This window comes from Bombina bombina, chromosome 2 (genome assembly GCF_027579735.1).
Source record: "Bombina bombina isolate aBomBom1 chromosome 2, aBomBom1.pri, whole genome shotgun sequence".
Lineage (NCBI taxonomy): Eukaryota > Metazoa > Chordata > Amphibia > Anura > Bombinatoridae > Bombina > Bombina bombina.
Window position 1 is genome coordinate 589,654,370 of NC_069500.1, and position 24,941 is coordinate 589,679,310.

General features: G+C 38.9%; 1 protein-coding gene across 1 annotated transcript in view; it reads left to right on the forward strand.

The window, feature by feature from the left end:
* TRPM6 (transient receptor potential cation channel subfamily M member 6) overlaps positions 1-24,941 on the forward strand; it is a 327,340-nt gene that overhangs the window by 64,475 nt on the left and 237,924 nt on the right. The window contains exon 14 of the mRNA XM_053699972.1: positions 23,661-23,801. Within this exon, the coding sequence (XP_053555947.1) occupies positions 23,661-23,801 (141 nt within the window). The remainder of the gene's footprint in view (positions 1-23,660; positions 23,802-24,941) is intronic.

Sequence of the window (24,941 nt, forward strand, 5' to 3'; positions counted from 1 at the left end):
TTCCATCCGATGAAGTCATCATCCAGGCGGCGCTGAAGAAAAGTCTTCTATCCGGGCGAAGTCATCTTCCAAGCCGGGTCTTGAATCTTCCTTCCGCCGACGCGGAACCTCCTTCTTCACCGACGGACTACGACGAATGAAGGCTCCTTTAAGGGACGTCATCCAAGATGGCGTCCCCTCAATTCCGATTGGCTGATAGGATTCTATCAGCCAATCGGAATTAAGGTAGGAAAAATCTGATTGGCTGATGGAATCAGCCAATCAGATTGAGCTCGCATTCTATTGGCTGTTCCGATCAGCCAATAGAATGCGAGCTCAATCTGATTGGCTGATTGGATCAGCCAATCAGATTGAACTTGAATCTGATTGGCTGATTCCATCAGCCAATCAGAATTTTCCTACCTTAATTCCGATTAGCTGATAGAATCCTATCAGCCAATCGGAATTGAGGGGACGCCATCTTGGATGACGTCCCTTAAAGGAGCCTTCATTCGTCGTAGTCCGTCGTTGAAGAAGGAGGTTCCGCGTCGGCGGAAGGAAGATTCAAGACCCGGCTTGGAAGATGACTTTGCCCGGATAGAAGACTTTTCTTCAGCGCCGCCTGGATGATGACTTCATCGGATGGAAGATTTCTTCAACGCCGCTTGGAGGATTAACTTCTTCCACTCCGGATGTCCACTTCGGTTCCATCGGTGGCTCGGCTGAGTGAAGACAAGGTAGGATGATCTTCAGGGGATTAGTGTTAGGTTTTTGTAAGGGGGGTTTGGGTTAGATTAGGGGTATGTGGGTGGTGGGTTTTAATGTTGGGGGGGGTTGTATTTTTCTTTTACAGGCAAAAGAGCTGTTTTCTTTGGGGCATGCCCCCACAAATGGCCCTTTTAAGGGCTGGTAAGGTAAAAGAGCTTTGAACTTTATTTAATTTAGAATAGGGTAGGGCATTTTTTTTATTTTGGGGGGGTTTGTTATTTTATTAGGGGGCTTAGATTAGGTGTAAGTAGCTTAAAATTGTTGTAATATTTTTAACATGTTTGTAACTTATTTTTTTATTTTTTGTAACTTAGCTTTTTTTATTTTTTGTACTTTAGTTAGTTTATGTCATTGTATTTAATTGTAGTTATTTGTAGGTAGTTTATTTAATTAATTTAATGATAGTGTAGTGTTGTTGTAACTTAGGTTAGGATTTATTTTACAGGTAATTTTGTATTTCTTTTAGCTAGGTAGTTATTAAATAGTTAATAACTATTTAATAACTATTCTAACTAGCTAAAATAAATACAAAGGTACCTGTAAAATAAATATAAATCCTAAGATAGCTACAATATAATTATTAATTATATTGTAGCTATCTTAGTGTTTATTTTACAGGTAAGTATTTATTTTTAAATAGGAATAATTTATTAAAGTATAGTGTAGTGTTAGGTGTAATTGTAACTTAGGTTAGGATTTATTTTACAGGTAAATTTCAGTTTATTTTAGCTAGGTAAGCTATTAAATAGTTAATAACTATTTAATAGCTATTGTACCTAGTTAAAATAAATTGAAAGGTACCTGTAAAATAAAAATAAATCCTAAGATAGCTACAATATAATTATTATTTATATTGTAGCTATATTAGGGTTTATTTTATAGGTAAGTATTTCCTTTTAAATAGGATTCATTTAGTTAATAAGAGTTAATTTATTTAGATTTATTTAATTAATATTTAAGTTAGGGGGGCGTAAGGGTTAGGGTTAGACTTAGGTTTAGGGGTTAATAATTTTATTACAGTGGCGGCGGCGTAGTGGGGTGCAGGATAGGGGTTAATAAATTTATTATAGGTGGCGACGGTGTAGGGGGGGCAGATTAGGGGTTAATAAATTTATTATAGGTGGCGACGGTGTAGGGGGGGCAGGATAGGGGTTAATACATTTAATATAGGTTGCGGCGGGTTCAGGGAGCAGCGGTTTAGGGGTTAATACATTTATTATAGTTGCGGTGGGCTCCGGGAGCGGCGGTTTAGGGGTTAATATGTATAGAGTAGCTTGCGGTGGGCTCCGGGAGTGGCGGTTTAGGGGGTAATAACTTTATTTAGTTGCGGCGGTGTAGGGGGGACAGATTAGTGGTGTTTAGACTCGGGGTACATGTTAGGGTGTTAGGGTGTGTTAGGAATCAATGGGATATCTGTCAGCAGCGAACTTGTACTTTCGCTATGGTCAGACTCCCATTGATTCCTATGGGATCCGCCGCCTCCAGGGGTGGCGGTTTGAAAACCAGGTACGCTGGGCCGTAAAAGTGCCGAGCGTACCTGCTAGTTTTTTGATAACTAGCAAAAGTAGTGAGAATGTGCCGCACTTGTGTGCGGAACATCTGGAGTGACGTAAGAATCGATCTGTGTCGGACTGAGTCCGGCGGATCGAAGCTTACGTCACAAAATTCTACTTTTGCCGGTCTCGAGCCTTTGATAACTAAGGCGTATCAGCCTCGCCACAAATACGCTGCGGAATTCCAGCGTATTTGAGGTTGACGGCTTGATAACTAGGCCCCACGGAGTGATCCATCTGAAACGTTTATGCAACAATGGCCACCAAATGACACTTTCAACTGTTTCTGACAGGTGGAGGTGTAATGCACGACAGTGTCGGCAAGAAATCACTCTTTGAAAGGGAACTTGGCTGGAGCGGTCTAGGATGGAGTTCAGGACAGTAATTCTATTCATTTATTGCTGGTCCAAAAATCTGGCAACAATCAAATTCTGCTCTGAGGAATTATCTATTGGCCACACGACCGCTGTTGACTGGAAGAACTTTCTTTGCGAAATTTGTGCATGGCGGCTTTTGCAGAATCCAACAATTGTCGGCGGCCCAGGTCTACATGTCGACATCGATGAAACGCTAATATCTCGCCGTAAAAACCACGCAGGGCGAGTCCTTCCCCAGCAGTGGATTTTCGGAGGGATCTGCCGGGAGAGTAAAGAAGTGTTCATGTATGCAATGCCAGATCGAACTGCGGACACTCTGCTGGACACAATCCAGGCCTGCATCGCTCCCGGCTCAATCATCACTTCCGATATGTGGCCATCATACCAAGGAATTAAAACGATGATTTCCATGAATTATAGTCATCAAACGGTTAATCATACAGAAAACTTTGTGGATCCAACGACTGGAGCTCACACACAAACCATAGAATCTTTGTGGCACCTCTACAAGATGCAGAATAAGCGACAATGCGGCACACACCGAGCTTTAGTGGACAGCTACTTGTGTGAGTTCGTTTGGAGGCAAAGGTACCGAAATACGGACCTTTTCATGCAAATTATTAATGACATCTCTCAATTTCACCCTCTTCAATAAAAAATAAAAGGACAAGTTTAATTTCTTCACCCTGTTCAACAAAAAGTAAAAGTACAAGTTTCATATCCTTCACCCTGTTCAATAAAAAGTGTTTCATATCCTCCCCTTCACCCTCTTCAATAAAAAATAAAAGTACAATTTTCATTTCACCCTGTTCAATAAAATCTCAAACTACAAGTTTCATATAATAAAAGTCAAAGTACAAGTTTCATTTCACTATTAAAAATAAAATTTCACTATTAAAAATAAAAGTACATTGGTATTGGGTGGCGGGGGTTAACTTTTTGGCGGGGCTTATCTGGAAAAGATCCCAATTGTATTTCATTATAAATTTTATTCTTTATTATGAAGATTGATCAAAACCTAAAAATACCAACCATGATGTAAAATACTCTTCTCTCCAGCTCCTACAAACTATGGGCCAGATTACAAGTGGAGTGGTATTTTGTGCTTCCGCTAGAGTGCTAACTCTGCTAGAATTAAGTTGTCTGCACTAGTTTTGTTGCGCTCGTATTACAATTTGAAATAATCTGTTTTCGGTCTAGCGGTAACCCGACTAGCGCAAAAATCCGAACTTAGAATATCGCATGCAGGTTCACGTATTCCCTCCATAGAAGATTCTTCATTTAGAGGGGACCTCAAACCGATTTGAGACCCATTTATTGCCTCAGAGAGCGTCAACAGAAAGACAGAGGAAAGACTAGAATATGAGGTAGTGACACAATTGCTCCTTGTGTTAGTCACAAGCCTGCCACTGGTGTCAATGGGGGGAAAGGTCCCTTAGCCTCCTCCTGTTGGGTCATTAAGATACTCCTTGAAATAATCCTCTGCTGTGACGTACACAGCACTGGATGCGTTCTCAACTAGTAGCTGTCATGTCAGCAGTATCTTAGTAGAGTGTAGAGGGGGAAGCTCCGGTAAGTACTTTAATCACACTTTGCACTCATATAGCCAACCGGCTATTAGCAAGTACAGTTATCTCACAGTACATAACAGCCAGAGGACAAATGTCAGTCATATTAAAGCCACCTCATATACTGTAGTCTAGGGTGACTCAGGAATATTGTTTATGTGAGATAGTGTGTGCTGTGGAGCCTCTTAGGGATTAACAGGATACCCCTTAATATTTAGTCAACTTTGAAGAAATGTTCACTAGTTTCTTATGCTATTTTGTATTTTATTTCTTGCACTATTGCTTTTAGGCTCACTCCTTTAATTTAGATACTTTATTAGCACTCCATGGTTTATTGCATATTTTCTTTTCTCAGCATGCTCCTGGGTTTCTCTGACGGCTCATTTTGCGTGCCTTTAAGCTACTCTATATTTCTTTTTCTTTTTTTTTCTTTATTATTTTTATTTGACATTTAAATACACAAATTCTCAAAATCACATCACAACAATTCCATGAAAGTCTTTGCTCCTTAAATAAAGTAAAATCCAATTTTGATTAAACAGTCTCTTTTGTTGATCTTCTTTTCTTCTGTATTTAATTGGTATGACATGGAGGATCTAATGATAACTTCAAGTTACAAAAATTTAATGAACATATAAGATTAAATTCAAACTTAACAATGAAACTTACACTTGCAAAGAATTTATGCACCACAGTCTCCTGAACATAAAGCTAGAGAAACAGGTAATTCAAATGCTATGCACTGGATTCAATATGCCATGTTTGTCCCAATAATTTAGTGAGTGGGTGTCTGTTGACTTCTATATGAGTCCCAGAAGAACATCATATCCAAATATAGGTTTAACCTATTAGTTTTAAAAAAAGTAGTAGCGTTCTAGCAACATCATGTTTTGTACCTTATCTCTCCATGAATCTATTGTTGGTATGCTTGTTTTTTTCCAGAGTGATGCTATAAGTTGTTTAGCTGCGTTAATCATTATTTGTGCCAATTTTCTTTTTATCACACACTTTATCTCAGTTAGGGTGTTAAAGAGACAGACTAATGGGGTGGGTTTAATATTACTAGGTAATGTTAAATTGATTTTCTTAAATATTGCTCTCCAAAAATCCTTTATTGGATGACCGGACCACCATATATGTTCCATACTTCCCCTACCTGTGTTACACCTCCAACATCTATCCAAGGCTTCTGGGAAAAGATATTTGATTCAACTTGGTGTTAAATACCAGCAAAATACTATTTTGTAATTAGTTTCTAAGGCTTGCGTCGAATGCGCTGAATGTGCTGTGCTATTGAAAATGGTTTTCCAATCTTTTTGTGTATAAGTGACTGCAAGATCTTGCTCCCAACCTTTAATGTACTTATGGGGATTGGGAGAAGTGGCAGTTAGGATGTAGTTGTAAATACAGGATATTATCCCTCTTTGTGGAAGATTGGTGCAACACATTTGTTTGAATTTAGTAAGAGGTCTCTGGAATTCCCTTCTAGCTTTGTGTGTATTTATAAAATAGTTAACTTGATGGAATCTTAACCAAAATTTAAAGAATCCCTTACCAGTTTCTTCAATCTTAGATCTGGGTTTCAACCTGGACAAGTGAAGTAACATGTAAATAGGAATAATCCTTTTGATACTAAGGTCAGAATCTAGAGGTTGCTTCAGGCCCTCACAAATTCAGGGTTTGTCAATACTGGAGTCATCAGAGAATATGGGCTAGAAATACCTTTTGTGTGTTTGCATATATATTTCCAGTCTAGAAAAGTATCAGATTTTGTGGATATGTCAATTTTGTGTACCTCAGACATAGATTTAGGTATTCAACAAGCTCCCCCTAATTGGGGAATGTCAGTCAAAACATGTTCAATCTGGATCCAGTGTTTTAAGTTATTTGAGTCATTTCTACACCGTTCAAGATTCTCTGTAGAGAAATGGCTTTTTTATATAAATATTAGTTCGGGACACCTAGGCCTAGATTTAGAGTTCGGCGGTAGCCGTCAAAACCAGCGTTAGAGGCTCCTAACGCTGGTTTTGGCCGCCCGCTGGTATTTGGAGTCAGTGATTAAAGGGTCTAACGCTCACTTTACAGCCGCGACTTTTCTATACCGCAGATCCCCCTACGCCATTTGCGTAGCCTATCTTTTCAATGGGATCTTTCTAACGCTGGTATTTAGAGTCGTTTCTGCAGTGAGCGTTAGAGCTCTAACGACAAGATTCCAGCCGCCTGAAAATAGCAGGAGTTAAGAGCTTTCTGGCTAACGCCGGTTTATAAAGCTCTTAACTACTGTACCCTAAAGTACACTAACACCCATAAACTACCTATGTACCCCTAAACCGATGTCCCCCCACACCGCCGCCACTCGATTAAAATTTTTAACCCCTAATCTTCCGACCGCCACCTACGTTATACTTATGTACCCCTAATCTGCTGCCCCTAACCCCGCCGACCCCTATATTACATTTATTAACCCCTAATCTGCCCCCCACAACATCGCCGCCAGCTACTTAAAATAATTAACCCCTAATCTTCCGACCGCAAAGCGCCGCCACCTACGTTATCCCTATGTACCCCTAATCTGCTACCCCTAACACCGCCGACCCCTATATTATATTTATTATCCCCTAATCTGCCCCCCTCAACGTCGCCGACACCTACCTACACTTATTAACCCCTAATCTGCCGAGCGGACCGCACCGCTACTATAATAAAGTTATTAACCCCTAACCCGCCTCACTAACCCTATAATAAATAGTATTAACCCCTAATCTGCCCTCCCTAACATCGCCGACACCTAACTTCAATTATTAACCCCTAATCTTCCGATCGGAGCTCACCGCTATTCTAATAAATGTATTAACCCCTAAAGCTAAGTCTAACCCTAACACTAACACCCCCCTAACTTAAATATAATTTTAATCTAACGAAATAAATTAACTCTTATTAAATAAATTAATCCTATTTAAAGCTAAATACTTACCTGTAAAATAAATCCTAATATAGCTACAATATAAATTATAATTATATTATAGCTATTTTAGGATTAATATTTATTTTACAGGCAACTTGGTATTTATTTTAACTAGGTACAATAGCTATTAAATAGTTAAGAACTATTTAATAGTTACCTAGTTAAAATAATAACAAAATTACCTGTAAAATAAATCCTAACCTAAGATATAATTAAACCTAACACTACCCTATCAATAAAATAATTAAATAAACTACCTACAATTACCTACAATTAACCTAACACTACACTATCAATAAATTAAATAAACACAATTGCTACAAATAACTACAATTAAATAAACTAGCTAAAGTACAAAAAATAAAAAAGAACTAAGTTACAGAAAATAAAAAAATATTTACAAACATAAGAAAAATATTACAACAATTTTAAACTAATTACACCTACTCTAAGCCCCCTAATAAAATAACAAAGCCCCCCAAAATAATAAATTCCCTACCCTATTCTAAATTTAAAAAGTTACAAGCTCTTTTACCTTACCAGCCCTGAACAGGGCCCTTTGCGGGGCATGCCCCAAGAAGTTCAGCTCTTTTGCCTGTAAAAGAAAACATACAATACCCCCCCCCCCAACATTACAACCCACCACCCACATACCCCTAATCTAACCCAAACCCCCCTTAAATAAACCTAACACTAAGCCCCTGATGATCTTCCTACCTTGTCTTCACCATGCCAGGTTCACCGATCCGTCCTGGCTCCAAGATCTTCATCCAACCCAAGCGGGGGCTAGACATCCACTGAAGAAGTCCAGAAGAGGGTCCAAAGTCTTCCTCCTATCCGGCAAGAAGAGGACATCCGGACCGGCAAACATCTTCTCCAAGCGGCATCTTCGATCTTCTTCCATCCGGTGCGGAGCGGGTCCATCTTGAAGCAGGCGACGCGGATCCATCCTCTTCTTCCGATGTCTCCCGACGAATGACGGTTCCTTTAAGGGACGTCATCCAAGATGGCGTCCCTCGAATTCCGATTGGCTGATAGGATTCTATCAGCCAATCGGAATTAAGGTAGGAATTTTCTGATTGGCTGATGGAATCAGCCAATCAGAATCTAGTTCAATCCGATTGGCCGATCCAATCAGCCAATCAGATTGAGCTCGCATTCTATTGGCTGATCGGAACAGCCAATAGAATGCAAGCTCAATCTGATTGGCTGATTGGATCAGCCAATCGGATTGAACTAGATTCTGATTGGCTGATTCCATCAGCCAATCAGAAAATTCCTACCTTAATTCCGATTGGCTGATAGAATCCTATCAGCCAATCGGAATTCGAGGGACGCCATCTTGGATGACGTCCCTTAAAGGAACCGTCATTCGTCGGGAGACATCGGAAGAAGAGGATGGATCCGCGTCGCCTGCTTCAAGATGGACCCGCTCCGCACCGGATGGAAGAAGATCGAAGATGCCGCTTGGAGAAGATGTTTGCCGGTCCGGATGTCCTCTTCTTGCCGGATAGGAGGAAGACTTTGGACCCTCTTCTGGACTTCTTCAGTGGATGTCTAGCCCCCGCTTGGGTTGGATGAAGATCTTGGAGCCAGGACGGATCGGTGAACCTGGCATGGTGAAGACAAGGTAGGAAGATCATCAGGGGCTTAGTGTTAGGTTTATTTAAGGGGGGTTTGGGTTAGATTAGGGGTATGTGGGTGGTGGGTTGTAATGTTGGGGGGGGGGGTATTGTATGTTTTCTTTTACAGGCAAAAGAGCTGAAATTCTTGGGGCATGCCCCGCAAAGGGCCCTGTTCAGGGCTGGTAAGGTAAAAGAGCTTGTAACTTTTTAAATTTAGAATAGGGTAGGGAATTTATTATTTTGGGGGGCTTTGTTATTTTATTAGGGGGCTTAGAGTAGGTGTAATTAGTTTAAAATTGTTGTAATATTTTTCTTATGTTTGTAAATATTTTTTTATTTTCTGTAACTTAGTTCTTTTTTATTTTTTGTACTTTAGCTAGTTTATTTAATTGTATTTATTTGTAGCAATTGTGTTTATTTAATTTATTGATAGTGTAGTGTTAGGTTAATTGTAGGTAATTGTAGGTAGTTTATTTAATTATTTTATTGATAGGGTAGTGTTAGGTTTAATTATATCTTAGGTTAGGATTTATTTTACAGGTAATTTTGTTATTATTTTAACTAGGTAACTATTAAATAGTTCTTAACTATTTAATAGCTATTGTACCTAGTTAAAATAAATACCAAGTTGCCTGTAAAATAAATATTAATCCTAAAATAGCTATAATATAATTATAATTTATATTGTAGCTATATTAGGATTTATTTTACAGGTAAGTATTTAGCTTTAAATAGGAATCATTTATTTAATAAGAGTTAATTTATTTCGTTAGATTAAAATTATATTTAAGTTAGGGGGGTGTTAGTGTTAGGGTTAGACTTAGCTTTAGGGGTTAATACATTTATTAGAATAGCGGTGAGCTCCGATCGGAAGATTAGGGGTTAATAATTGAAGGTAGGTGTCGGCGATGTTAGGGAGGGCAGATTAGGGGTTAATACTATTTATGATAGGGTTAGTGAGACGGATTAGGGGTTAATAACTTTATTATAGTAGCGCTCAGGTCCGCTCGGCAGATTAGGGGTTAATAAGTGTAGGCAGGTGTCGGCGACGTTGTGGGGGGCAGATTAGGGGTTAATAAATATAACATAGGGGTCGGCGATGTTAGGGCAGCAGATTAGGGGTACATAGGGATAACGTAGGTTGCGGCGGTTTACGGAGCGGAAGATTAGGGGTTAAAACTGTAATGCAGGGGTCAGCGATAGCGGGGGCGGAAGATTAGGGGTTAATAAGTGTAAGGTTAGGGGTGTTTAGACTTGGGGTTCATGTTAGGGTGTTAGGTGCAGACGTAGGAAGTGTTTCCCCATAGGAAACAATGGGGCTGCGTTAGGAGCTGAACGCTGCTTTTTTGCAGGTGTTAGGTTTTTTTTCAGCTCAAACAGTCCCATTGTTTCCTATGGGAGAATCGTGCACGAGCACGTTTTTGAGGCTGGCCGCGTCCGTAAGCAACTCTGGTATCGAGAGTTGCATTTGCGGTAAAAATGCCCTACGCTCCTTTTTTGGAGCCTAACGCAGCATTTGTTTTAACTCTCGATACCAGAGTTAAATTTATGGTGCGGCCAGAAAAAAGCCCGCGGAGCGTTAACAGCCCTTTTACCGCCGAACTCTAAATCTAGGACCTAGGCCCCCTAATTCTTTGTGTGTATACATAGTTAATTTGTTAGTCCAGGGTGACTTATTATTCCAAATATAATTATATATAATAGTTTGTAATTTATGTATATATGTTTCAGTGTGAGGGAGAGGTAGTGTTTGAAGAATATGTAACATTTTTGGCAGTATAATCATTTATATAGTGTTTATTCGACCTATCCATGAGGTGTTTTTTGATGACCAGGAAGCGGTCAATCCAGAAATTTCAGATACCAATTTTGTGTAGTTGGTAGTACGTATATTATCTATTTGATTGGTCAGCTGGACTCCCAGATATTTTATATATTTCTGATGGATGGAGAAAGAACTACTACTTTCATTAAAGTCTTCTTCAAGCATGTTTAAGGTTAGTATGTCCGATTTATTTACATTAACTGAGAAATTTGAGGCCTCACCATACAACTTCAGTTTAGCAAGAACCGCGGAGAGAGATACCAAAGGAGTGGAAAGGGTCATTAGCACATCATCTGCAAACATTGATAATTTATATTCTTTTTGTTTGATTATTATGCCTCTTATATTACTATTGTTTCTGATCTTTGATGCTAATTTTTCTAATGAGAGAATGAACAATAAGGGGGAGAGGGGACAACCTTGTCTCGTGCCATTTCTTATTTCAAATTGTTCTGAAATAGTGCCGTTAATATGAATCTGTGCTGTAGGGAAAGAATAAAGGGCCAACACCCTATGAATAAAGGGAAATTAAACTTTACTAGAGTGGTTGTAATGATCAGCAATTCGATTGCTGTTTCTTTAGTCTGATTATGGGTATTCTCGATAAATAGTTTGTATGTATCATGTGACTAAGTCTGTCTGCTAGTGAGGAGACAGAGTCTTAATCACCTGGTATAATGTAGCCCGGTATATTCACCTCAATATTATAAGTAGTAAGATCATTTGAATTATGTCTGGGTCTAGAGATAAGTTTCTACTATGCAAACTCTTAGATAATAACTAGTAGTTTATATAAGTTTGTGAAAGACAAGTGAGGTCCCCTTTAAGGTAATGCTGTGCCTTTAAATAATACACCTTGCGGTAAAGATAAGTTCACAGTGTTAAGTATACTGTTTCAGCTTGCTGGCCCTTTAAATAATACACCTTGCGGTAAAGAAATGTACACAGTGTTAAGAATACTATATCAGCTTGCTGGCCCTTTAAATAATACACCTTGCAGTAAAGCAATGTACACAGACTTTAACGGCAATGCTAACACTTGTATACTGAACCTGGCTCTAGCAGCTGTGTGCGTTGCAGCCTCTCTGATCCTCTCCGCAGATTGCGGGCTGTGTCCGTTAGACTGGAAGTTGTTTGAGCTGCGTGTGTGCAGCAGCTATTCCGGAACAAGCAGACAGGAGTTATTAGGTGCAGCGTAAGACGCTGTTAGTGAAAGACTTCCGAAATCCTTCCGGGGAATTGAGTTCCGCTTTGCTTGGCAACAGGTGACTTCTGCCTTAGTTGAGAAGTAGCTTTAGTTGAGGGAGACAGAGCTAATCACAGAACAAGTGATACTCTGTTTTACACATGTAACGAGAAGGGCTGGAGAGTGAGTGGGTATCAACCTTCAATAAACCAGCAAGGTTTATGGGAATAGAAGGCTTTTAAAAGAAAAGAGAGCCTGGTAATTGATTCTTAAGGTGGTATGTGAGATGTAACAACATAAGTTAAGGTGGAACTGAGGAGTTCATGACAGTGGTTTCCAGAAAAGTCCAATCCAACCTATCAAAAGCTTTTTCCGCGTCTATTGATAGTAGGATTGATGGTATGTCATTTTTATTAATATATTCTAGTATGTCTAAAATTTTAACAGTATTATCCTTGGCCTGTCTCCATGACACAAAGCCCACCTGATCCGGAGAGATCAATGAAGGCAAAATTCTGTAAAGTCTTGCCGCCAAAATTTTTGCAAAAATTTTTAGGTCAATTTTTAGGAGAGAGATTGGTCGATATTTAGCCGGAGTTTCTGCCTTTTTTCCAGGCTTGGGGAGAACTGTAATAAATGCTTGTAGCATTGTATCAGGAAAGCAACTACCATTATCTATCTGATGGAAAGACTTCAATAAATGAGGGATTAGCAGATGGCTGTACAATTTGTAATAAAAGCCAGAGAAACCATCGGGGCCAGAAGCTTTATCTAATTTCAAAGTTCTGATAGCATCACTTATTTCTCTTATATAGAATGGGGCCTGTAAAACTGCCCTATCTTCTAAAGATATAGAAGGCACTTGGGTATGTTCCAAATAAGCGTTGCATTTATCATAATGGTCAGTTTGAGATCTGCTGGGGAAAAAATTATATAACGAGTGGTAGTAGTTTCTAAATAATTCGGCAAATTTGCGTTGTGTCCTCTACTTTACTTTAGTCCCGTCCGGTTTATTAGTGGAATATATGTATGTTTTAGCCCGTTTGGTCTTTAGAGACCTAGCTAATGGTCACCCTGGCTTGTTTGCATTGTTATAGAATTTTTGTTTTAATTTAAAGGCTACAGATTGTTCTTTCATATGTAAATGAGAAGACCTCTTTTCTCTATAAAAATTCAATTGCTGTTGGAGTTTTCCGTCAGATGGGTACATTTTATGTAAATAATCTAGATGAGAGATTTCTTTAGCTATATGTGTATATTCTTCTCTCTGTTTTTTGTTTTTAATAGCCTTAAGCTTGATCATAATTCCCCTAATATAACATTTATGTGCTTCCCAAATAATGGCGGGTGGCTCAATATCTTCATGAGTATTAGTGGTGAATTTTTTTTTTAATTCCTGTTCACAGATTTTGTTATTTTCAGGATCTAGCAACAGCGAGTCATCTAATTTCCACATAAATTCTCTTATAGGAGCTGAGGGCCATAAGAGTTTACATTTAATCATAGAGTGGTCGGACCAAGCCGTGTGTGAAATATTTGTTTGTGAAACTAGAGATAGTGCTATATGCTCATGCAATATATTGTATATTCTGGAGTATGTTTTATTTAAGTAGAAAAAAAGTGTAATCTCTTTTGTTTGGGTTGGCTATCCTCCAAGGATCATATAACCCCAGTGTCTTCATAAGGTTCCACAGTGATTTAAGGGTATTTTTGGCAATACGTATCTTTGGGTTAGAGCTATCTAATTTGGGAATCATAGGAGTATTGAAGTCCCCTAGCATTATTAGTTGACCCATACATACATCCTGAATTTGTGCTACTAGGGATTTGAAGAAGGGGGCTTGTTTTTGATTAGGGGTATAGATATTTATTTAAGTTACTGGATTATTATGTATGAGACCGCTCAAAGGTAGAAATCTACCCTCTTTGTCCTTTTTCTGATCATTTAAATGGAATTGATCTATGTATTAAGATGCTAACCCCTATATATTTTTTGTTATTATGAACACTGAAAATTTGGGGATAAGCACTGTGCATATATTTAGGGATAGTGCTTCTTTTAAAGTGAGTCTCTTGCAACCCCACTATATCGCCTCCTCTATATAGGATATCTCTGAGTGCCAAGGAACGCTTATGAGGAATATTAAATCCCTTTACATTTTAAGATATGAATTGAATCTGTGTCACTGCTATAATGTATGTATAAACCAACTCACGATTAAAAACCTGTTATCAAACATCCAACTTCTGTAGTACATTCTCTGCAAAGTCAATGAATAACAAAAAATAATATTAGTAACATGTTGAACTCTTATTATACAAAGAGATGGAATAACAGCTAGAGAGATTCCTGTTGGAACTCATCCAGCCCTAGAGATAACTAATTAAACATTGTAAGAAAATATGAGCCTATTCAAAAAACTACCAGTTATGCGTATCACTTATGTTAAACTTCTAACAGATGTCCATTAAGATATTACCATAATGACTAATACTTTGAACCTTGTACAAGTAAGGATACCGGTAGAACCTCAACCTAGTGTCATCTGGATACTTTCAGGATGTTGTGGTCTAGACCTCCGACGTTGGGCCGATTGCCATTCTTTGCATTGGGGTAAAGGTCCTGGGGATGTGATGGTGCTTGTTAGGGGTCTTTTGCGTGAGTCTGTATCCACGGTAGGATGGGGAATTTCTAATTTGTGGCAGAACAGTTCTATATCTGAGGGTGAGGAGCAGGTGGACCGTCTGTTTTTCCATATGGATACCAATTGAAAGGGGTAGCTCCATCTGTAATTAATGTTTCTTGATTGTAGATGTCTTGTTAGGGGAGATAGCTCTTTTCTCCTAAACAATGTCCTAGTCGATAGGTCAGCGAAGAACTGTAGAGTAGAGCCATCTTTTTGGATGGGACATTTATCTCTGGCTGATTTCATTAGTTGCTCTTTTATTTGGTAGTTGGTGATCTTAACTATTATGTCTCGAGGGGGTACATCTTCGGCGTCAACGCCCTGTGGGCTCTATCCATTTCCACCGGGGATGAATCATCCACGTTTCTGAGTACAGCGAACAGGGATTGAAGATATCCAGGTATCTCTGAAGTTTCCACTGATTCTGGAATACCCGTATTCTAATATTGTGTCTCCGGAATCTGTTTTCAAAATCTTCTACTTTGTCTTCAAGTAGCTGAATGGTTTGATCTTGTTGGTGCAAATGTTTATTTACTTTAGCCACATCAGTAGCATGAGCTTGTAAGTCTTCTTCCAGGCTGTCAACTCTGTTCCCTATTTCTAACATGTCCTTTTTAAGATCTGATATCTTTTATTTTATGCATTGTTTTACTTGCATAATAAGAGTTGAAAAGTCCTGTTTTAATGGGATAGATGATAACACTGATTTGGGAACAGAAACCATGGAATTTTCTCCATCTGATTCTGAGTCTGAGGATAATGACGGTTGCTGTGATCTATGAGACTCTTTGGGTAGTTGTGTATTGTGTATTGGTTGCTTTAAAATAATTATCAACAGAGGGAGTTGAAGGCCCTTATTTTGTTTCTTTTTCTGAGCATTTTTCCTGGGAGACATGGCTATTTTTATTTATATATATTTCTCCCGATTATAACAGACAATAATGCTGCAATTATACTCCTGACTGAGTATATGCTGGCCTCTTTATAGGCAAATGTAAATCAGCGACCTGCACCTGAGATGAGAAGTGAAATGGACTGTTTAACATAGATTCAATAATATATTCACAGCTTGGCTACCTTACAGTGCCTTATATTTTAAACTTTTGGCTGATCCAGGGACCCTTATACTACCTTCTCCTATTGCAAATAGTCGCCTGTTAGGATATTGACCTTTAATATTATTTTATATTCTGCAATGGCTGCGCCTATTTAACTGAATTAAAGTATTTGGCCAGCAAGCTGTCTGCTGTAGGCTGTGTGAATGCAGACCTTTGTGCTCCCACTTCTCACCCGCTCTCAGCCGCTCACCTCTTCTTTGTCGGGGCTGCTTATGAGAATAAAAGATGGCAATCTTGCACCTCGCGGGATTTTTCCCTTTTGAATTAGGCCCAGGTCTTCGACCGATCAATTAGGCCGTCGGTCCGGCAAGAGGAGCTGCTGATCCACACGGATATCTTTCCCTAAAGACCTGTTGAGCGCGGATTTTCCAAAGCTATCTGGCCAGAGGAATACTTGTTACTGCCGAATGCCAGAAGGTCAGGTTTGCGACACCAGTTTAGGCCATAATTTTAGCGGCGTATCTGATACGGAATAGGCTTCACTTCTGTTATTTCTCGGGTACTTCAGGTGCTGTTAGGGCATTACATCCCATTTTGTGCTGGTTTAAGTGATTTTTATGTACCATCTCAACTACCTCTAGGACTAGAGCATCTGAGCTCACCTAAAGTGCGGCCATCACCATCGAGTGCCGGATCCGCCCCCCACGCTACTCTATTTTTCTATAGTAAAGCTTGCTACCGAGGAATCTTTCGAAAGTTTAGGCAGAGCTGCAGTTAACTTTTCTCCTGCGCTGTCTGCCCACCTCCATGAGCACGCTATTCCAGTGTGAGAGATCAGTGCACTCTTATCTTGCTCCTGCCCTGCTGTTAGATTAACCTGAGCTGGAGGGGATAAGGTTTCCAAAGATTTCTAAGTGTACTTTATCATTATTATTATTTAAATATATAATTTTCTGTGTGAATTTGTTTTGCTTGAAACTTTTTATTGAGCTGAATTTTTCTTGCTGTTACTTTACTGTGAGGTTCTCCAGCGTTTAATGTGCACTTTTACCAGTTTCCTGTCATTCTCGGATTTTAACTGAACATATCCCTGAATGTTTGTTTTCTGTGTAAAACTCAGAATTATTACAAGGAAGTTTATCAGATTTTCCAGACCAGTGTCAAAATTCTGGTCTTAGAAACCATGTCAGCTGACCAAAATTTCAGCCACAAGGTCCCTCTGGTCAAAACAGCTAGCACCATATTATTCCCATTGATCCTGATAATGGTATAGATTCCAAGTGGAGTGCAAATTAACGCTTCGGCTTGAGCCGCAATTGCGCTAGAAGTAATTTTTTTGTGCTTGTTGGGTTGCTCTCATTCTACAAGTTTAAAGTAAACCTTATTTGCTCTTGCGCTAACCCGACAAGCCCAAAAATCAGAAGTTAGAATATTGCCTGCGCGTTCATACTGTATATTCCCTTATAGAACTCAATAGAAAAAAAAGTGGAAAAAAACCTAGCAGCCCACTCTTGCGCAAACCCGATTGCATTTTCTCATTTGCGCCAACCCGACATGAAAATATGAATATTTCACATTCCAATGTTCTGCACATACAAGAATATGTTCTATTTATTCATAAATACATATTTCTATATATATATGATGGTATTTTGGTACAAGATATATCTATATCTAAATATATACATGATTATATATAGGTATAGATATATACAGATATAGAGGATGAATTATCAAACGTCTGTCGGACCTGATCCGACAGTGCGGATCAGGTCCGACAGACATCTCTGAATGTGGAGAGCAATACACTCTCTGTATTCAGCATTGCACCAGCAGCTCACAAGAGCTGCTGGTGCAACGCCACCCCCTGCAGACTCGCAGCCAATCGGCCGCCAGCAGGGAGGTTTCAATCAACCCGATCGTACTCGATCGGGTTGAATTGTGGCGATTCCTGTCCGCCTCATCAGAGCAGGCGGACAGGGTTATGGAGCAGCGGTCTTTAGACCGCTGCTTCATAACTGCTGTTTCTGGCAAGTCTGAAGACTCACCAGAAACACAGGCCCTCAAGCTCCATTCGGAGCTTGATAAATGGGCCTCATAGGATAACAAGAGAGTCTTTCCTGGTGGATAAACCACCAGTACATTTCCCTTTCTTCATCCATCCTGGACAATCATAACAACAGACGCAAGCATGGGGGTCCAGAAGAGCAATGGGAGTTTGGTCTCCTCAAGCGGTGAGGTTACCAATAAATGTGCTAGAACTCCGGGTGATCTTCAGGGCTCTTCAGAGCTGTCCTTTCCTGAAGGAGGAGACTTACTTGCATTGTGCATCGGACAATGTCACTGCAGTGGCATATATCAATCATCAAGGAGGAATTTGCAGTTCTCTAGTGATGAGAGAGGTGTCTCAAATTCTGGCAGAGAACAATTCCTGCATCAATTCTATTCGAGACATGAACTGGAAAGTAGATGTTTTCAGTTTCCAATCCTTTTTCCCAGGGGAATGGTTCTTTCATGCAGATGTCTTCAATCAGATAGTCAAGATGTGGGGTCTTTCAGAGATAGACCTGACGGCTTCTCGATTAAACAAGAAGCTTTCCAGATATTTTGAGAGGGCCAGAGATGCTCTAGCAGGTCCTTGGTCTTTTCGCCTGTAATAAATATTTCCTCCTACTTTTCTGCTTCCAAAAGTGATATCTCGAATAAAGCAGGAGCTGTCGCCAGTAATTCTGATAGCGTCAGCTTGGTCTTGCAGAACTTAGTGGACTTAGTTCTAATACCAAGCTCTCCTCCATGGTCTCTTCCTTTTTGTCACGGGCTTCTATCTCAAGGTCCATGTTATCATCAAAATTTTGAGTCTCTAAACCTGACGACTTTGAACAAATAGCGCTTCACTTTGTAATACCAGCGCACAATAATGTGCACTGGTATTACAAGTTAATAGCAATTTAAACGTGAGCTCAAGTTCACATTGCAAGGTAGCATTGTGCTCATGAGACCGTACTTCCATAGGCTCCTATGGGAGCCTCGTTCTGATGCTGTCACATACGGAACCTAGCGCAGCGAAGGAGATAGTGCAGCGATGGGCAGCATTTGTATATGATTGCTGACAAGCGGAAGGAGAATCCACGTGGTGTAGCTGCGTTGGATGAACCGGAACCAGCTAATTTAAAGTGAATGTGTCCAATAGGAATGATGCTGTTAGAGTGCCGTAGCTGCGGTCTGATCCGTGACCGCAAAATGTAGCAAACATAGGGAGGAAACAAAGTAGCAGGCACTACTACAAAAATGGTGCGATAAAAAATAAACTTTAATGAAAAAGTTAAAATACAAGCACAGGCAGATCACTAGACCAAGGAGGAAGATAGAGCAACAGCCTGATGCGTTTCTCGCCCTCTAGTGGCGCTTAATCATAGGCCTTATGCTAAACGCGTCAGGCTGTTGCTCTATCTTCCCCCCTAGTCTAGTGATCTGCCTGTGCTTGTATTTTAACTTTTTTCATTAAAGTTTATTTTTTATTGCACTTTTTTTGTAGTAGTGCCTGTTACTTTGTTTCCTCCATTTGTATATGATTATATACATATATATATTTATAATAACAAATATCAGAGGGAACGCAATTGCTGTAAAAGAGCTTTTTATATGTAAAGCCGACAGTAAACCTTCTAGTTCTGTCAGTATTTAAATTGTAATGGTGCAGACCCTTATAAATAATTTATCATGATTAAGCAAGAGGAGAGAGAAATCTAGGAATGTAATCCTAGTTAAGAAAAGACAGGGATTTCAGCACTCTTTTTGGAAAATAAAGCTCATTAGACCAAAATGTGTTTTTAAACAGTGAATTCTTTAATCCAATTATGAACAGAGAAAACTTCCAGCTATATATACACCACTCCCCCTGAGGAAAGGACTCAATACTTATTGTATTAGTAAAAGGGAGTATCGAAAAGAAAACAAAATTTACTTCAAGATATACTAGAGTTAGTGATATAAACCTGACCGGTCAGGGGTGCACATTTAATACATGGATACACAGCCAAACCCTACATGGATTTGTAGATTGACACCTGTATATAACCTCTACACCCTGCTGCTCACAGAACCCCTTTAAAAGAGGTATAGCCTGGGCAGGTTTTAAAAGGAATGGGATCTAAGAGGTTAATTAGGGGTATCAAAGACAGAAGCAAGTCACAGTTTGTTATCGCAATTACAATATGGTATGCAATGAATAGCGTATATTGGTATACAGACATGAAATGTAAAGCCTGAAATTCGAGATTCACTACACCTAGCTGCTCACAGTACTCCAGTTAAGGAGAGTATAATACCGGGCAGTACAACAAGTGGTAATATCTACCAGGATCTAAGTGATCTCTAAGTTAGGCTTTGTTTACACTTAACAAAACACATTTGAGCGACTTTTTGCAATAAATACAGACAGTATGTGCCCTTATTATGCTTTTTTGTATTTTGTTAGTTTGTCATGCAAAGCTTTGCTGTAGAAAGAAATAAGCAGAAGTGTAGAATTGTAGCATAGAGCACAGTGCATGATATCTTCTTAATAGTGCTGTAATCGTGGAAGTGCTGACACATAAAGCTGCATTAAAGGAAACATTGTAGCAAGCAGAAGAAAGAGCAATTCAGATGCTGTTAGTTAAAAGTTCAGCTTAGCGTATGTAACACAATGTTACAATTCTTGGCAGCTATTGTAGCAATATCCGTGAATTTCTTTTGTAAACGTATTCCTCACAAAGCAATCAAACATTGCAGTTTTCACTGGTATACCGCCCTGACGAAGCCCGGTGTGTCTAACAGCCCTGCGGGTGAAACGCGCGTCGGCATTGGCTAAGCCGACCGGCCTACGTGGTGCACGCCACAAACACAGCCTCCTAAACCGCATGGTTGAAGGTACCTGCGGTGAAATTTACAGAAGTGTAACAACGGCACTCTAAAGATCGGAGATACGTCTGAATGAACTAAACAAGGTCGTATGTGTCACAGTAAGGTTCACTGATATGAACTGTAATACGGTCGAATATAACAATATGGTTACCAGTGAAAACTGCAATGTTTGATTGCTTTGTGAGGAATACGTTTACAAAAGAAATTCACGGATATTGCTACAATAGCTGCCAAGAATTGTAACATTGTGTTACATACGCTAAGCTGAACTTTTAACTAACAGCATCTGAATTGCTCTTTCTTCTGCTTGCTACAATGTTTCCTTTAATGCAGCTTTATGTGTCAGCACTTCCACGATTACAGCACTATTAAGAAGATATCATGCACTGTGCTCTATGCTACAATTCTACACTTCTGCTTATTTCTTTCTACAGCAAAGCTTTGCATGACAAACTAACAAAATACAAAAAAGCATAATAAGGGCACATACTGTCTGTATTTATTGCAAAAAGTCGCTCAAATGTGTTTTGTTAAGTGTAAACAAAGCCTAACTTAGAGATCACTTAGATCCTGGTAGATATTACCACTTGTTGTACTGCCCGGTATTATACTCTCCTTAACTGGAGTACTGTGAGCAGCTAGGTGTAGTGAATCTCGAATTTCAGGCTTTACATTTCATGTCTGTATACCAATATACGCTATTCATTGCATACCATATTGTAATTGCGATAACAAACTGTGACTTGCTTCTGTCTTTGATACCCCTAATTAACCTCTTAGATCCCATTCCTTTTAAAACCTGCCCAGGCTATACCTCTTTTAAAGGGGTTCTGTGAGCAGCAGGGTGTAGAGGTTATATACAGGTGTCAATCTACAAATCCATGTAGGGTTTGGCTGTGTATCCATGTATTAAATGTGCACCCCTGACCGGTCAGGTTTATATCACTAACTCTAGTATATCTTGAAGTAAATTTTGTTTTCTTTTCGATACTCCCTTTTACTAATACAATAAGTATTGAGTCCTTTCCTCAGGGGGAGTGGTGTATATATAGCTGGAAGTTTTCTCTGTTCATAATTGGATTAAAGAATTCACTGTTTAAAAACACATTTTGGTCTAATGAGCTTTATTTTCCAAAAAGAGTGCTGAAATCCCTGTCTTTTCTTAACTAGGATTACATTCCTAGATTTCTCTCTCCTCTTGCTTAATCATGATAAATATATATATTTATGTATTTATATGTGTATATGCACCCCACTCCCACCAACTTTAGACCCCAAAAACTGCCTAGTGCAGTTGTTTTTAAAATTGTTTAAAAAAGCTATTTTTTTTAATTAAAAATTTCAATGCCCTCTATTTTGAGGGCATTTTGGGGCACTTTTAGAAAATTAACCATAGTTGTAATCTCTGGTTAATATTTGGAGCGCTAGCAATAACCAGCCACTTGTAATGTCTAGTTAATTATTGCGCTCCCACAAACGGGCAAATTTGCGCTCCACTTGTAATCTAGCCCATAGTTTTAAATCAGCAAGGTTTTTATGATGTGGTTCTAAATAGTTTGATCCAGGCTAGTAAACCTGTTTCGAGAAGATCTATCATAAAATATGGAACATTTCTGTTTCTTGGTGTGAATTTTTTTTTAATTGGCATTCTTTCAGAATACTGCAATTTTTACAAGAAGGTTTAGACAAGGGTTTATCTGCTAGTTTTTTTGAAGGGTAAAGTTTCAACTCTTTCTGTTCTCTATCTCAGAAAAATCACTATTACTGATGTTTGGAATTTTATTCAATCTTTAGTCAGACTTAAGACAGTTATTAGACCAATTTCTCCCCCCCCCACCGAACCTTAATTTGGTTTTAATAGTCTTGCAAGTTTCTCGATTTGAACCTATGCACTCTTAAGACATTAAGCTACTGTCTTGATAGGTTTTGTTTCTTTTGTTTCTCGCGATTTATTCTGCCAGAAGAGTCTCTGAATTGTCTGATCCTTCTTGTGATCCACCTTACCTAGTTTTTCATCAATATATTTATATATTTTATAGATCAAATTTGATTTCTTACCATGGGTAGATTCATCGGACAACATCAATAATAGAGCTGTTTCTTCATAATTTGGATTTAGTTAGAGCTTTAAAGTTTTACTGTTCTTGTCACAAATTATTTTAGTCTGTTCATTCATTTTTCAGGTCCACGCAAGGGTCAGAAGGCCTTAGGCATTTCATTGGCTTCTTTTTTAATTTTTAATCTGCAAGGCTTACTTGGAGACGGGAAAGTTTCTATCAAAGCGTATTACTGCTTATTCTATCAGAACAGATTCCACTTCTTCTGCATTTAAAAATGAGGCTTCTTTAGAACAAATTTGCAAGGCAGCAACATGGTCATCCCTACATACCTTTAATAAATTCAACCACTTCAATTTTTTTTGCTTCTACGAAGGCAGCTTTTGGTGGGAAAGTTCTACAGGCAGCACTGTCTGGTAACTAGGTGCCTGTCTTTTCCCACAAAAGAAAGCAAAATGTATGCTTACATGATAAATTAATTTGTTTTAAGGTGGTGGAGTCCAAGAAGCCCGCCCCATTTATTTAATTTTTTTCTGGCGGCAGTTCTAGTTTTGCACCTCATTTTCCTTGGCTATATGTTAGACTGGCTAATTGGTGATGTGGGAGGGATAGAATACTCTTGGAGTTTTTGGGAATCTTTGCCTCCTCCTAGTGGCCAGGAGTTGAATCCCATATGTAATGAACTTGTGGACTCTCAACACCTTGAAATAAAAGAATTTATCAGGTAAGCATACATTTTGTTTATAAATCATATGTTTCTTAGAATTCTTAATTTTTTGTGCAAATAGAGTTTCACTCCTCAAGAAAACTTGCGTTTTTGTTTATAACTTTAGTGAAAAGATTTTCAAAGAAAGTTCTTCCATCTGTGTCCATGTCTGATTAGGAAATTAATGCCTTGGTTTTAGTCAACTCTGGTAATATTTTGTTTGCCTTCTAACATATTATAGCTTCACAATAAGCAGTATATTAGAATGCAGACAATTTATAAATCAAGAATTGTAGAATGTGTAACATGTAGTGTAGTGTTCTACACTGATGATATCTTACTGATTTTTTTATTTAGATCAGACAATTTGAATAAATAAATGTAAACCTTTTTTTCTTTAACAGAGCAACATTTCCCCTGATTACAAAATGTCCCTCATTGATGTAGGCCTTGCAATTGAATGCTTGATTGGTGGAGCTTATCGGAGCAGTTACACAAGGAAAAGTTTCAGAGTCCTATACAACAGCCTTTACAGGAAAGAAAAGGTACATTTTCCTCTAATATCTGAGCATTTCAGTTTAGGTTAAGCTGAACAGGAATGGATTTGGATCTTAAAAACCACTTTTGGCATAGTATATGCATGTGTGCTCTGGTGACACATACTGATGTTATGGGTTTACCTTTCGATTGATGCTTCTCTACATATGTAAATGCAGTACAAACACATCATATGCACCAAAGGGCTTCTGAAACATAGTAAGAGAGCAGGTGCTTTATTTATACTGCTAAGGTTAAGGATGGCTTTTGGATATGCATTTGCATTGCTAGAGAGCAGGAGTGTAATTATAAATTGTAATTTAAGTAAACTGGATGTGCACAAAAACACAAATTCATAGTAATGAGTACAACATACAAAACATGGAAAAAGAAAGCAACAGAGGCGCTAGCATGGCCTAGTACCACCAAACCAGGTATATACAAATGCAGGAGATAGAGTATACTCACAAACAGAGCGCACCCACCAGTGCTATTGAAGCAGACTGGAACTTAGCAGTGGTCCAGCTCACTGATAACCGCCAGCGCAGATCCAGAAAATCCTTGGGAGGGCCTGTGGTTTAATGCCTGGATGGACAAAAGGGACACACAGACAACAGGCCCTCCCAAGGATTTTCTGGATCTGCGCTGGCGGTTATCAGTGAGCTGGACCACTGCTAAATTCCAGTCTGCTTCAATAGCACCGGTGGGTGCGCTCTGTTTGTGAGTATACTCTATCTCCTGCATTTGTATATACCTGGTTTGGTGGTACTAGGCCATGCTGGCGCCTCTGTTCCTTTCTTTTTCCAGAATACGATCCTGCTGCCTTATCTTTTTGGAGTCTCATCTATTATTGGTTTTATGGACTTTCTTTTGTATTATTATATATCTTAACAATTGATTGTTTTTGTGAATGTTTTTGTGATTTGGGGTTTTTGTACTCAGGAGGCGCCCCCTATGGGTGTGGTATACGTCTGAGTACACCACACTCTACATATATTTAAAATACAAAACATTATTGCTGTTTTTTCATAAAATGGGCTGTACATGGCGTTCCATGGGCGTATTTGAAATTGTTTCTTAAATGCCAGCATAAACAAAAATAACAGTGAATTTAAGGTACAGTGCTCTGTAAACTGTGTAATTTGTTT